Consider the following 16,750-nt stretch of genomic DNA (forward strand, 5'->3'; position numbering starts at 1 on the left):
GAGAGACCAATCTGGACCCCGCCACCAACTTCTCACATCATCGACAGCTCAACTAAAGAATCCATATTTTGGTTTCGCAATTAGACAAGTTGTCTATGCTGGTTAGGATCATTTTTCACTTTTAAGCACACCAGTTCGTTCCGCTACCTATCTTTGGCACCACATAGTGTTATTTCTACCCATCTCAATAAAGCTGTGACCTCATAACCGGTCCCAATTTATATTAAGTGGCCCTAATACCTGTGTACTTGCATAGTAACTAGATGTGTACATAGTATGTAACCACAGTGTAAGTACACACTGGTACATAGTATCTACAGCTGTAATGTTTGTGTAACTACACATATGTAACAACCCACTGAATGGTATGTGTAACAGGACATTGGTAACAACACGTTTTGGTAATGAAAGTACAAATGTGTAACAGGACTAACAGCACTTTTTAGTAAAGAAAGTGTTACACTTTTTGGTAAAGAAAGTGTTACACTTTATATTAAGTAAACAATTCCTATGGATTTACCATGTAATTACTCTGATGTTACACAGCAGCGGTGTGTACTTACACTGTGGTTACATACTACGTACACATCTAGTTACTATGTAAGTACACAAGAATTAGGGCCACTTAATATAAAGTGGGACCAAAATATGAGATGTCATAGACATGCTTGCTTTTGAACCCTTTTGGCTTGTTAGTTTTTCGAACATTGCACTTAAGCCGACCTGACTGGTGCTCTGATCTACACCCAATGTAATGGGATCTGCAGGGAACCAGGTTTGGTGACGTTCACCAGATCTCTATGCATTGCTGTACTTTAGGATCATGTATTGATGAAACCTTTGTTCTTTTCCCTCTGATTGTAGCGATTCGCTGGTGGAGGTCAGTGCTGGGGTTCAGGTTTCAGAGTATTTGGAACTTCTTGTTTTTTAAAAAAGGAAGAAAAAAAATAAAAGAAAAAAATGCAGCGTGGAGTGTGTTTTGTTGTTTCACCTGTGCTCACATATACACAGTACATTCATCCACGATGGTCATTTATTCTGCAATTGAAGCAAATGGGATTTTATTGCCCTACTCCTGTTGAGGCTAGTCTGTATAATACTAAAATAAAATGGTGTTTAGATGTTTTCAAAATTGTATTAAATAATAAAAACCTAAAAATTACCTAATTCATTAGTGTATGCCCCTGTTGTCAAGATTCAGTAGGTACCAAATAAGCAACCAAGGCTTTAAATATATATGTATAGTGCTATCTGGGGGGAAAAAAGCAACTTTAAATGCATGTTATAATTAATTTTACATTCATAATTAGGCATTTGGCAGTTGCTTTTTTCTATCTGATCTTGACATTGTCATTGAAAATGCCATTCTTTTACTGTTACTGAAAGAAAATCTGGGCCATTTTCTAATAATTTTCATCTTGCAGCAAAAACAAATTTTTATGAGATAGGCAGTGTTCATTTTAAATATCAGTTCAGTTGCTTAATTAGACAATTAAAAATCACTAAAAAATAGCTCAACCCAAAGGGCTACTGTGTGGAGAACTGAGATTTCTGTTGTTAGGAGGCTAAAGGCTGGAGATAGATATTAATACGACTGAATTAGTGTTAAAGGGATATTTTGGCCAAAATTTTAAAATCTGTCATTTACTCACCGTTAATCAATATGATTTTCTAAAGGAGATATTGACGACTAACAGCCTCAGTCACCATCCACTTTCATACAATTAAATGAAGTGGGGATTAAGATGGTCATAAATGTGCTCCATGGTATAAATAACCTTTTACAGATTTACATTAACATGAGGTTAATGTAACCTTTCATAATAAGGTGATGAAATGATGACTGAATTATTGGGGGAGCTATCCCTTAAAGGAACATGGATGCACTCAAGTATATTTTAAATTAATGGCATACATTTTAATGAATAGAAAGTATTATGTGAAGTTTTATTGTGCTATTGTCTACTGTACTATGCGGTATCTTCGGCGACCTAAAGAGAGCGCAAGAGATCTACAGCCCAGATTATCATATGACGAGCGGAGGCTCAGTGTTGTTGTGTGAGGAGGCCGAGTTTAAGATATAGCAAATATGTTTTCATTTCTGAAAAATATAGTTTTCTGTCTCGACAGCCGTGACTGACATCTTGAATTTTACCTGCCTGTCGTGCCTGGTGAGTGGTGATGATTTAAGGGAGCTCGTGAAAGAGTCACTGTCACACTATATGATTACATGGAATTATAACGTAGGCTGTAACTGCCAAAATCATCAAAAGCATTACTGCGTCTGAAATTTTTTATTTTGTAAAGAGACATTGTTTGAGGTACAAATCCACATTTGAAAACTTATTCAATTTGGCAGTTGCTTTTTTCTATCTGATCTTGACATTGTCATTGAAAATGCCATTCTTTTACTGTTACTGAAAGAAAATCTGGGCCATTTTCTAATAATTTTCATCTTGCAGCAAAAACAAATTTTTATGAGATAGGCAGTGTTCATTTTAAATATCAGTTCAGTTGCTTAATTAGACAATTAAAAATCACTAAAAAATAGCTCAACCCAAAGGGCTACTGTGTGGAGAACTGAGATTTCTGTTGTTAGGAGGCTAAAGGCTGGAGATAGATATTAATACGACTGAATTAGTGTTAAAGGGATATTTTGGCCAAAATTTTAAAATCTGTCATTTACTCACCGTTAATCAATATGATTTTCTAAAGGAGATATTGACGACTAACAGCCTCAGTCACCATCCACTTTCATACAATTAAATGAAGTGGGGATTAAGATGGTCATAAATGTGCTCCATGGTATAAATAACCTTTTACAGATTTACATTAACATGAGGTTAATGTAACCTTTCATAATAAGGTGATGAAATGATGACTGAATTATTGGGGGAGCTATCCCTTAAAGGAACATGGATGCACTCAAGTATATTTTAAATTAATGGCATACATTTTAATGAATAGAAAGTATTATGTGAAGTTTTATTGTGCTATTGTCTACTGTACTATGCGGTATCTTCGGCGACCTAAAGAGAGCGCAAGAGATCTACAGCCCAGATTATCATATGACGAGCGGAGGCTCAGTGTTGTTGTGTGAGGAGGCCGAGTTTAAGATATAGCAAATATGTTTTCATTTCTGAAAAATATAGTTTTCTGTCTCGACAGCCGTGACTGACATCTTGAATTTTACCTGCCTGTCGTGCCTGGTGAGTGGTGATGATTTAAGGGAGCTCGTGAAAGAGTCACTGTCACACTATATGATTACATGGAATTATAACGTAGGCTGTAACTGCCAAAATCATCAAAAGCATTACTGCGTCTGAAATTTTTTATTTTGTAAAGAGACATTGTTTGAGGTACAAATCCACATTTGAAAACTTATTCATGATTTCAAGCATTACTTTTTTGGGTTTATTGGTGGTTCTGTTTACTCTTAGGCCTATTTAATGTGAATATAAAACCGTAAATTTCCTTTCAAAATACATTTTTGGTAGGCTTTCTTCTTGTGTTTCTTCAATCGTTGTTAAAAGCCCTTATATGACTAGTTAATTAACCTAACACCGTTTTTACACAATAGCCTACTGCAGGCATTACCAACGTAACAAATAGTAGATTTATACAAACACTCCAATTTCAGATATATTTAAACACTGTTTAACAAAGCGTCTGTGTAGTTCTTAAATACAATTCTCATAAAGTTAAATAATACAATAAATGTACATGAATACAGAAATATATTTAATATGCTTAATATAAATTTGACAACAGAAAAAGCAGAAGTGCCCAGTTGACAGGAATATCTGGGTTAAATAAAAGCAAAACAGGACCCAGTACAGGAACAGACAGGAAGCACTTATAAGTACATATATTTTTAATACTACAACCTTTTAAGGAATATCACACTAGCAAGAGTGCTGTTGGTCTGAATGACAGCTGTGCTGATATTCAGACAGCGAGTGTGATATTACTTTTATACAACAGTTTAACAAGTGACAGTATATGCATGTAGTATTAGTGATTCCTCCTCCTTTGCTAAAAGAGTTCTGTAATCACTATGGGTTTTACATTTCCCAATCCCACTAGCTGAGGATTTTAGTCGTACCAGAATTGGAATTTGAATCTCCAGGTTCTACTGCAGATGACTAACCGACACAATTAGCTTGGATTCCCATCAGACCTGCTATATGGTATTGAAGTAGTTTTTGTATTTACGGTTTCTGAGGAAAAAATTCTGGTAACTGATCCAAGTGAAAGGAAGGACAGATAAGTAGAAGGTAAACAGTGCAAGGCTTGCCTATATGCAGCTAGTGCTTGTGAGATCTTGATTTCAAGGATGGTTAATTCACTAGAGCTGATATTTTTGCCATTGCATAGCTTGTTTTACACGAATTATGTGCTTCTTTCCCAGTTCCAGATTATTGCTCAGAGCTGCTGGCATAATTTTTCAGCCTCACACAATGAGGCAATGCGCCTTGGTTAACAATCTGTAAAGTGAGCTATTCAGCATGACAGTGAGGACTGGACACTTTTTGTCAGGCGGTAACGAAGGAGATAGTGAAAAAAACGAGATAAAAACAGGAAGATAAGAGGAAGTTAGATGTTTGATGATGTCTTCACTCCATGATTGGAGTGATTTGAATGTAAAAACTAACAAAGACTCATAAAAACAAGACTTTCTCCCTTATGTTTCCACAGAAAATTCATCCAGGACAGCGTTCCGACATGTAGTGCAATTCCAGTTGGGTGACCAGAGTTTGAGTCCTGTCTTGTGGTCCTTTCTCAATCCCAACCTTCGTTCACTCCCACTTTGCTACCTGTTAAGTCCTGTCCCAAGAAAAGCAAACATGCCAAAAATAGATCTAAACATATAGATAAATAGAAAAGAAGGAAAATGCATCTAGACAGTTTTCAGCTTTGAGGTCTTTTTCAATATAAACATGTTTCATGGTGCTTTATCAGATTTGTTGTCAAGTTTGTGTCATTTTTACTCACAGCACAACTTGATTCTTTCATACAAAGGTGATTGGAAGCCACAGGTACCGGATTGGTGTGCCTTATGGTTTTTCTCAAACTCATTCCCCTAAAACAAATGAGTGATTTAATGAGTGACTTTCTCACAATGAGACTGCTAAGCCGGAGAGGAAGATCGTGAAATTTGCTCAAACTCCAAAAAACATTCTTCATGAGCACAAAATCCTCAACACACTCAGCAAAGCTTATAACTAAATCCTGGTGTGACACCAGGCGTCTGGGTGTTGCTCTGTGCCTCTTCTTTTTTCATATAATTGATCCTGAGGTTGTGTTTACATAAAGATGGCCAGGATAATGTCCCTTAATGACTTAGATTTAGGCTGACGTGATGATGGCATTGTCCTCGTTGAGTTAATGTGGCCTCGGGCGCCATTCCTGTGTTCCTATGTGAACACTCACCTCGTTGTCAGTGGCACAGAGGCCAGAGATGAACTCAGAAAAGTGGGACACATAAGAAACTATATAAATTTAGACAAGAGGGGTTTAGCACTGAAAGTAGGGATGACTACATAGTCCTCATATTTGTCTTTGTGCACACAGTCTGTTAACTGTCAGCATTGCTGTTTCTTTCTATCCTGTTTCTTCAGACAGTGACCTCCGTCTTGCTGTTGGTCTGGTAGGCCTTAAGTTTGGGATTTGGCTGATAGAGTGGTTGTCCCCCATAGCCTGTGGGCTGGGAGAGGAACTCCGGTAGTGTTTCTATGCTGTACTGTCTCCTGCTGCTGTTGGTCTGACGGTGAGCGGAGTGCCCTGGATGCGAGGTCTGCCGGTGGACATGTCTTTGTCCAGAATCCCAAGCTTTGAAGGCTGAGCTGGAAAGCTGAGGGTGGGTGATGGTTTTTGGGATGCGGGTCCTCTCCAGCTGGTTGGTTGGGATTGAGATCGAAAGGGGGGAATGGATGTCATGGGAAGGGAGGACCTGGTGGAGATAGGACTTGTCTTTTGGGTGCATCTGTATCGGTTGGAAAGGTGCAGGAGGGGAATAATGCTGAGAGAAATCCATTAGTGGATAACTTTTGTAGTAGCCCCTGCTTGCAGTATCGGCTGTAAAGGAGAAGAAGAAATGGAAAATGTTCAAGAGGGACAAACATTTACATTGTACAATTATAACTGAGCTGCAGCAGGCACATTTATAGTAAAGCTTCAGTCTTTATGTGGCTACTTAGCATGTAAAAGAATATGAGATGGGAGGAAAATTTATAATCCAATGTGTTTTGTGAGAGAAAATTTGCATTCATATAATACTTTTGCCATTCTTATGGCATTCTTATTCTGCAAAGTATCTCGACAGAACACAAAAGTTAAACAAGTGAACACAAAGTTTGTTGGGGAATGCGAAAGATTTGCAAACGAATGCAAAGTCTCTTGGGAGAACAGAAACGTTTTGCGTGTGATGCTAAATTTCTCGGGGGAACATGAAAGTTTTGTGAGTGAATGCAAACTCTGCTAGGGGAACACAAAAATTCTGAGAATGAATGCAATGTTTCTTGGGGGCATGTGAACATTTTGCATGTGTTCTGCAAGCAAACGCAGTTTCTTAGGGGAACACAAACATTTTGTGAACAAAAATAAAAGCATTAAAATATAATTTTTCCATCACCATGTATTATGGGCTCCATGTCTGTCTGTCTACATTACATATTTGAAGGATTAAATGCATGTTGTGTGGCACCACTGTCTTTTGGAGCATGTGCAGAATATACGATTAACATCTATACATGTTGGACAAAGATCGCATTGTCTAGGTCCGACTTCACAATAACAGACTGGTATGATTCATTCATTCTATCCCAGATGTTTAGATGGCATTTTAAAAACAATTTATTTTTGGTAGTCCAACTGAAAGACTTTTAAAGGGCATGTACACTAGGCTAACCGAGACTTGTCATTTTGCACTTTACATATTGTTGCTCTTTTGTTAGTTTTGATTGCTTCTATTGTCCTTTGGATAAAAGCGTCTGCTAAATGACTAAATGTAAATGTAAATCTTTGATTTTTAAAAAAAGTCTTATCAAAGAACAAATAAAATAATGTGCATCACTGGAAATTCATCCAGTGCTACCATGAGTTGAATGTATCAACTTTCAGTCAAGTTTTGATGAAGCACATGAAACAGCAGTGTCTGTATTCTTGTTGAGATGTCCTGTGAGAGCTTGTCTATTTTATTAAACACTTTGACTTTGTAGACTGAAATGTTTAAAGGTCATGCCTCGGACACGAGTTAGCTCTCTTCTCACGGTATTTACCTGCGAGCTCTGTCTCGTCGCATTAATGTCTGCCAGCTACACTTGTTCTGTTTGTTCTTGCATTGCAGTAAATCATGAAGTTTTCGAAGGTGTGTACATGTATAAAGTGACATACTGTATATGGCCCTACTTGCCTGAATCACCAAAAAAAAAGGATTGAGTACAGTTCCTGTGGATGCTCTTCTGATGTTAGCCTCATCAAATCCAGTATCAAATTTATAAACTGATGTCAGATGGCGTTCTTTCAAGTACCATAGTCATTTTAGCCTTTTTTTTCTCATTCATTACTTTCTTTTTGCCACAAGGTGATTCAAGTAGATGACATCTAAAAATCCTTGAGCTTACTCCAAAGGCTGTATTGTAATTATGCATCATCCTCATCACGGTATGCTGATTGCAGACCATCCTGGCATTGGATCTTTGTTCGGTAACAGTCAGATACAGACGTGTTCATATGTGTAAGTAGCTAATAATGTGTATGCATTATGTATGTGTCATTATGTCACTGAATCATTGTGGTCTAAACACTATTGGCTTAACATGTTCCCAGAATGTAGGGCAGGCTAATGCTCTTGCCTGAAAGTTAATGGACTACAAGAAGCACCTCTCAAGCCCACAGTTCTCTTTTTAAAATGAATCATTCTTTGGCAAAATGCAATAAGATCTGTTTATTATTTGTTTATTAAGCTTGAGAAAACTAGAACAGAAACGAGGCGCTTTCACACATAAAGCCTATTTTCACGTTTAGAGGTCATGTGTGAATTACACCCATTGTTAAAATGCAGCACATCAGCTCCACTAAATTGCTGGCTGAAGCATTATAACACTGCTGCAACACAATATGTATTAATATGTGTGAACAAGTGCCATAAGATAAATAAGGTTTAAGCACACAAGTAAAAAAAAAAAGTTTTTAAAATATCACAAAGTAGAGGCACAAGCAGTTAAAGCCCATTCACACCATAAACAACTATAACGATAAGCTGTGTTAGTGTCCACAACAACAGATGATAAAGTTCTGTTTATTATAAGCGTATGCTGCAGTTATGTCTTAAATGCTTGAGTTAAAGTCTGATGGATTTTTGATTGGCTTAATGTTTTTATCATTTATCAGCTGGAAAAAAAAAACGCTCTGAAAGTCATTCCATCAATATTGTTCCTCTGTGTCGTTATCGTTATAGTTGTGGTCTGGATTTCTCTGTTCTCATAGAATTAGAAAAATCATTAAAACATAGTTATAGTTATCTTTATAGTTATTGTATTTGGTGTGAACAGCCCTTTACTCCTCACCATGTAGTTCATTTTGCAGTAGAACATTTTTGGTTATCTGCAATGTGGGAAAAATGAATCCGATGAGAGGGAACTTGAAAGAAAAGAGATTTTCTCCATGAGAATGGATGAAGAAATTAGTCTACGGATTAAGGGTCTATTTAAAGGGCATTTTTGGAAAATTACTAGAAGTTTTTAAAAGCTTAGCTGTTGCATGTGTAAACTGCAGGTGTAGTGTTTTACCGGAATATGTCATTTCAATGGGTTTTTTGTGCAGCTGGCCACTGATTAACTTCTAAACAAAAGATAAATATCATGCATCTTGAATAATAAAAGCATCAATCTGAATGTAGATGTAAAAATGAAGCTTAGACTGCAAATAAAACTGAATTCCACTCTTTACACTTCTTTTGTCATTTTAAAGGTCTGATGAGGCTAAAAATTCAGTGGTGCAGAAAATAATATGCAACATCTTTTGCGTTGTGAGGATTATGTGTGTAAATCTGACAAAACTTGTATATCTATACTTAATACTTGAATATCTGTCTGATTGTGTAGTCACCAGAACTAGGATGTTAAATTGAGTACCGGGGGTGAAACAGAGTAACCCTGTAGTGCCCCAACTGTGGTCCTCACCACACCAGAGGACTTCCCTGATTCTGTCAGTCAAACTTAGGGGCTGTTATTTATGGCATCCAGCAGAGCATGAAATAATTCAACATCTGTGAATGAAGTGTGCTTGTGAGCATAGTAACATGCCATGGTTCTTACCAACTGCTTTCAGAGAGTTGTACTTATTCAGCGCCAGGCCTGGTATACTGAGGTTGCTTTGAGGATGAGAGAGTCCGGCTGGTGTACCAAAAGAGAAGCCAGCATTGTTTAGATGGTACTGCTCTGGAATAAAGAAGAACGGTTGAAGAACATTAAAAAAGACTCTGTATGTGATTACATCAGTATTGTGTATGAATATATGAGTATTTCATATACTGTATATACCCTTAAGTTCAAAAGTTTGGTGTCAGTAGGATTTTTTGGATGCAATAAATTGATCAAAGTGACAGTAAAGACATTTATAATGTTACAAAATACTTCTATTTCGAACAAATGCTGTTCTTTTAAACTTTCTATTCATTTAAGTACAGTAAGTAGTACGTTTTTACTTTATTAAGTACCGTAGTAATATATATATTTTTTTTTCTTTTTTTTTTTTCTTGTTTGAAATACCAGTTCCCTCTCGAGCTTTCACAAGACATCACGGAGATATTTCTCCGTTATGGGAACTCCTTCCCTTCCAACCTTTCCTGAAGTCATATTGGCTTATGCCAGTCCAAATGACTGGCCAATTGACGCAAATTATGCAAATCGCATGCAAATACTGACGAGCTCGAGAGGCAGTATAAAATGCGGTGCACACGTCAATTACGTCAGAATCTTCTACTTCACCTGTTGAATTCACTATGGCAACAATCTGCAAGATCTGCGCGGGACCGATAGAGCCGCCGGATCAGCACGACTACTGCGTCGCCTGCCTGGGCCTGGCCCACGCCATGGCGGCGCTGGACGAGTCCGACTGCGGGCATTGCGCGGACCTGCCGACCCGCGTGCTCCAGACCGGCCGCGATGTGGTTCGCAGCCTATTCGGCAGGGAACCGAGGTTACGATAGTAACCGGAGCGTTTTCCTCTACATAAGAATGCCATTTTACTTTCAGACGAGAACACTAATTTATTAGCACAAACTACACATACAATATGTGCAGAAAAACATGCTGTGTCTGTGTTTGAGTCACTTTGTAGAACTGCAATAGAGACCTATTTAAATCCGCTCTATATGCAGTGACCCTATATTGACCACTGAGATGTGGTTCAGCCTGAATGACCTATTTTTCCTTGTAAGCTGTGGGTGACAGCACAGGAAGGACATTGATGGAATTAATGAACGTTAGATGTTGCTTTCCTTCTTTCCTGTTTGTTCCATTACTCATTAGTCACATTTCATTTAACATGAGCGGTGTGTTGAGAGATGTGGACAGCCGTTCTTTTAGGGGGAACGTGTGTTACACATTCTGAAATCACCCTGGCAATCCCTTGTAGCGGTAAACAGTGTTTTTAATGCTTTAAATGAATGTTGCATGAAAGCCAAGAGCATATACCCTTCAGTGTGTTAATTCGGACAAGTACGCTTAGAACCAGAGTAACCAAACACACTATTCTGATGGCATGTCTGGGTAATTCCGATGTTTATTTGCATGCAGTTTACATTGGTTGAACCAAGCTTGCTCAAGATCATTTGTGATATTACTGTGCTTTTTAGTCTCTGCAGGTGTAGATTAGTCTTACTCTTTTATGTTGTTAAAGGAAGTATTATCCTTTTCACCAGCTCTCTTTTCTAAACCTTGTGTGGTGCCCTGAGGACATTAGCTTTAATACAACATCAGCAGTGCCGTTAACCACCATTTACTATCTGTGTGCCCTCTTGACACTCTATGCTGTGTTTGATAATGATGAAGAGTAAAGGGAGAAACTAATGAAAGGGGTTTGTCAGGGTAAAGAATCTCTCAGGATGTAAGACTTGGCATCACAAAGAGAAATCAAACCAGAATGTTTGTAAGATTAAGTGTATGTGATGTAATTGTAAGAAAAGATAGAAAAGAGAGGGTGCTGTCCTCTGTGCACATTAATGTCTTCATTAGGAATTTCTGACTAGACCTTTGAAGTCAAAATCATCGTCGGGAAGTCCAGAGGGGTAATAGCTTTTGATGCATTATGTAATTTTTAAGGCTGTGTGCATTGCGTACTGAGAATTTTTACTTGATATTAATAAAGTCATGCATATTTCCAAAGCAGTTGCCAAACAGTTTTCAGATTCCCGAAGGTCCTGAAGTACAGCATTATTGCCCTCCATGTGACCATGAGAAGTACATTGTGAAATCTAATGTATAATAACGTTACCAAAAAATAACTGAAAAAAAAATCAAATTAAATATAAATATAAGATTAAAAAAAACTTGAATGAAAATTAGAAATGTTAAAGTAAAGCTCAAATAAAATAAATTGAAGCTTTAAACCTAAAACAAAACCAAATATAAAGTAAACCTAAATAGAAATTAAATAAAAAAATAAAAACCAATAATCTAAAACAAAATTAATAAAACTTAAAGGGGTCATAGGATGCCCATTTTCCACAAGTTGATATGATTCTTTAGGGTCTTAATAAAAAGTCTGTAACATAGTTTGGTTAAAATTTCTCAATGGTAGTGTAAAAGACACCGTTTTTACCCTGTCAAAAACAGCTCTTTTTGAAAGGTGGGGCATAGAGGAGAAACAATAATGTACAGTATGTGGAAAATAATGTGTTTTTGGAACCTTAAACCGCATAAACACATTTCATTACACCAAATAGACAAAATAATGTTATTTTTAGCAGCATCATATGACCCCTTTAACCAGATAAAAAAAAAAACACTGGGTGGATTTTTATCATTATAGGGTGGTTGTGTACACACACACTGCCAACACACATTTCAGTTCAAACAACTTGTAAAAGTGCACGTAGCATCCTATGACCCCTTTAAAGTAAAATTGGAATCAAAGCTGATGTAAATTAAGCTAATTCAATATATGAATAAATACTATAGTATATATACATATAATCTTCAAGATTGCTCCTCAAGATTAATCTTCAAGTAAATATTATTAATAAAATATAATAAATATATTAATTTAAGTATAAAAAGAAGATATTTTAAATAACGGAAATTAAACATCATTGAAGCCTATTGACTTCTAATGGTTAATAAAATAAAATAAATATAATATTCTAAGTATACTGTAAAATATATTATGTAATATATGTTAAAATTATGTAACAATAATTTTTACAGCCCACAAGTCTCAGTGCAGCCTATAGCCATTCCATCCCTACATAATTATGTCACATTTTTCCAAAAGCATCCATGTTAAGACTGTGGTAATGTTATGTAGCAAACTACTGATGGATTTTAAAGTGAGTTACCATTTAACTGAGGTTTGGCTTCAGGGACAGACTGATGTATAACTCAAATCAAAATGAGCCCAAAAGTGTCCAAAAGTGAAACCTCATGTCCATATAAACTCAGAGGTAAACATCCTGCCAGTCATATTTGGGAATGGCAATGTAAATTGAATGGGGGATTGAGAATGTGCAACAGAGATGCCCTAATATGGGACGGGGTGGCATCTGTGTATTTGCGTGTCATTGTTCATGCTCTTCATTGGAGTGCCACCATCTCCCACTATGAGGGACTGTTCACTGTTGTGTATGTTCTCAGCCCTGAAGCAATAGAGACGTCTGTGATGCTGTAGTGTGAGGTGTGTGTGTGTGTAGTGGCATATAAAAACAAAGCCTGAAATGCCGGAGGCAGAGAATTAAAGAGCCGTCTGCATAAGGGGAAGTCTAAAATTGGACTGTTCGTCTTTGTGTATGAAACTGTCATGCCATAACACACGTGCTCACATAAACACACATGCTGGCTTACGAGCTCCTATAACTGTTTTTTGACTGGATCCCTGCTATTTAAGGTCTTTTGTCACTCTTAAAAATAAAGTTTCCAAAATGGGGTTTTTACATAGAAGGCCATTTTGAATGCCATTTCAGGTTCCTCACAGAACCTTTCAGTGAACAGTTCTTAAAATAACAATTTTATTCTTAATGTGAAGAACATTTCAAAAATCTGAAGAACCTTTTTTACACTATAAATAACCAGAATTGTCCTATTGAAAGTTTCCATGGATGTTAAAGGTTCTTCATGGAACCATAGATGCCATTAAAGAAAGTTTTAAGAGTGCAAGGAAATATTTTAACTATGGCTGATTATGCTTGCAAAATTACAGTAAATGCATACAATATTTGTGTCTTTAGGCATTTTGGTAAGATAGAGGATGAAGAGAAAGAAAACTACAGATTATGCAAATGAATGAAAGAATATGATACATTCTTAAAATAACAGTTCCAAAGGGGAGTTTTGCAGTGATGCCATATAACAATCATTAGAGAAAGAACCTTTTCAGTGAACTGTTTTTAAAACAACCATTTTTTTCCAGGTGTGAAGAACATTTTAATAGTCTAAAAACCTTTTTCCACTATTAAGAAACTTGGAAAAGTTCAATGGAATCTTGCATTAAAAAAGTTCCATGGGTGATATTGTTTCTTCATGGAATCATATACCAATAAAGAACCTTTATTTTAAGAGTCTACCTATAGAAGGAAAGGTAATTTCATGGAGGTTTAATGCAAGGATGTAAATATAATATTGTAGTGTTGTGAATGGATTTCACCAGATGAGTTTTAGGGCTATTTGAAATCTCAGTAGAAATGAAGGGTAATTGAACTCTGGCACATTCCAGCTTATGAGAATATCTGGAAGTGCATGCATAAGAATCTTCTAGCAGTTTTACTACAAGAACAAATCAACATCACAGATAAATTACTGCAAAAGACAGCAGCATGCATGCTAAATTCGAATTGCATGCTGAATTGTCACAAGCTCTTTTACTCTGTAATGTAATGCATTTTCATTTGAAACAGGATATTCCATGAGTAAAAATAAGGGGCAGGAGTCGGGGAAAAGTGGACGCTGAATGGAATAAGACCAAATGTAAGTTTGTTAAAATATTGACTAAATATCTGTTTGGATATTGTTTAACATTATTCAATATCCTGTTTGGCTTATTAAAGCAGTTCACCCAAAAATGAAAATTCATTACAATACAACTGTAATGATTATGGTTAAAGGCACATCTAAAATAACCAAACTGCATTTGTTTTCATATTAAACAGACATTTACAGGTATCACTCTGTTTAGTGCTTTCATATATGAAATTTTATATTAATTGAATTAATAAACCATTTATTTTTATATAAATACACATGGATGTATTATTAGATACATGTATATTACACAAACATATGGAAATTTTATACTTCATTTATTTACAGAACTATATTATGGCATTAAACTTCTCTAAAGGTGTCTTTACAGCTGAGTTACAGTAAGGCTGCTCTGTACCTACACAAAATTCAGTGAAAAGGCACAATGACTAAATTATGCCTGTTTAGACCCACCTCAGCACCTAGGATCAAAGTATACAGTTGTAATTGCTTTGTAAATGCGTTTAAGCCACCTCTGAGCAACATTAAACAGTGTGTGTAAAGACACCTAAATGCCACTTCAGAAGCGCTTCTGTGCCAACTTTTGCCGTGTAAATTTGGCATAATATGTGCAACTCAACTTTCATCTGTTTGTATCAATTGAAGTGAACATCAGCAGATATACTGTGCTCAGGGAGCAGGGACCAGTGAATAATTCAGTGATAAATTGTTCACAACAAGGCCAGGAATTTTAATTAAATAGTAAGTAAGGTTAATTTTGCACTAACATGAAAAGGGATGTTGTTGACCTGTGGGGCTAAATGTGATGTACTGCTATTGGTGCCATAATAAACAATGTCTTTTCCAGGCTTCTTGTGATCACACAGCCTCAGGCCCTTTAACCATCTAGTGCCCATCACACTTGCTCTTTCAGGCAGTGTGGCAGTTTAATATTTCCAATTTAACCATACGCAGATGAAAGCCAACGTGAAGACATGTCTTTTGAACCCTGGCATTGAACGTCACCTTCCCAGTGCAAGACCTAGAACTACACAAGCGCTAATCTTCACACCATTACTGAGGACGTGGAGAGATGTGTACAGTCACACCGCTAAAACCTCTAAGCACTGTGGAGGAAACTTAAATCCTCCTCATAAAGAGGAGAGGAAAGTGTGCCGCTTAAGCCTAGCACAGGCTCTGGTTATCAACATAAACCTCACATCAACTGTCGGTCTGAATCTCACGCCTGTGTAAATCCACCGAGTGGAATCATAGATGAGACGACCTAGATGAGTAAGAAAACGGGGTTACAGATGTATTTTCCTCTGCCTCTTGAGGAGAAATGGAAATGGAAAAGAAAATGGGGGAGAAAACCAAAGATAAAAAGGGAGGCATAGAAAGAGACAGAGGGGAAGTAGGGAGTCACTTTATCTAGATCAATAGATCTATATACATATATATATATATATATATATATATACAGAGGAAACAACAGGTTTGAAATGACATGAGGGTGAGTAAATGATGACAGAAATTTGTGAACTGTCCCATTAAGATGAGATTTGCTCAGGGGCACAGTTGTAATAGCTCAAGGATTTTTTTTTTTGCAGGACATTTCAGGATTCACAACTACAACCATTTAGTTACCGGCCATTCATTCTCTATGAGGAAACTCATGCACTTCATTTAATTATTTTGTTTTGTATTTGTTTATTTATTTGCTATTAACAAGAGCAGAAAGAAGTGAGCAGCTGTGAGCCAGTGATTCAGAGTGTGCGTTGTCATGCAATGCTGTGTGAGCAGACATGTACAAAGGTGATGCATCCATAAATGTAGAATATATATAGCAATTTATTTCTTTATTATGTTTGTATGTGGGGAAAACAGCAGAGTAAGTGATCTCACCACTGCGACTGCGAAGCATCCTGGCAGAGATACCATTTGCTCCGACAGATGTTGTGCTGCTCAGAGGTCCATCCACAGGACTCAACTCCCCACCTGGCTGCTTCAGCAACTCCTGCAGAGTCCTGTGAGGAGACAAGAATAATCATTTACCCAACCATTATTTCGGTCCCACTTTATATTAAGTGGCCCTAATACCTGTGTACTTGCATAGTAACTAGATGTGTACATAGTATGTAACCACAGTGTAAGTACACATTGGTACATAGTATCTACAGCTGTAATGTTTGTGTAACTACACATATGTAACAACCCACTGAATGGTATGTGTAAATATAAATGTGTAACAGGACATTGGTAACAACAATTTTTGGTAATGAAAGTACAAATGTGTAACAGGACTAACAGCACTTTTTAGTAAAGAAAGTGTTACACTTTTTGGTAAAGAAAGTGTTACACTTTATATTAAGTAAAACAATTCCTATGGATTTACCATGTAATTACTCTGATGTTACACAGCAGCTGCCAGTAAGTTAGGATTTACATATAAATTGTGGTTGGTGTCCAGAATGTTACACTTTATATTAAGTGAACAGTTCCTGAGGAGTTACCATGTAAGTACACTGGTATTACAGTGGTGCACCAAATCCACCAACTTGAGATCCAACTCC

At 36.8% G+C, this 16,750-nt stretch overlaps 1 protein-coding gene across 2 annotated transcripts in view; it reads right to left on the reverse strand.

Moving 5' to 3' along the window:
- Positions 1-4,588: 4,588 nt before the first annotated feature.
- Positions 4,589-16,750, reverse strand: part of LOC107709648 (protein shisa-9-like) — a 37,631-nt gene continuing 25,469 nt past the window's right edge. For both annotated transcript variants that reach the window (XM_016514227.1, XM_016514228.1), the window contains 3 exons: positions 16,083-16,204; positions 9,321-9,443; positions 4,589-6,078 (listed from right to left, as the gene is read on the reverse strand). In XM_016514227.1, the coding sequence (XP_016369713.1) occupies positions 5,618-6,078; positions 9,321-9,443; positions 16,083-16,204 (706 nt within the window). In that variant the 3' untranslated portion in view covers positions 4,589-5,617. The remainder of the gene's footprint in view (positions 6,079-9,320; positions 9,444-16,082; positions 16,205-16,750) is intronic.

The sequence above is a fragment of the Sinocyclocheilus rhinocerous genome, unplaced genomic scaffold, assembly GCF_001515625.1.
Source record: "Sinocyclocheilus rhinocerous isolate Xijiao unplaced genomic scaffold, SAMN03320098_v1.1 scaffold4100, whole genome shotgun sequence".
NCBI classification, from domain to species: Eukaryota; Metazoa; Chordata; class Actinopteri; order Cypriniformes; family Cyprinidae; genus Sinocyclocheilus; species Sinocyclocheilus rhinocerous.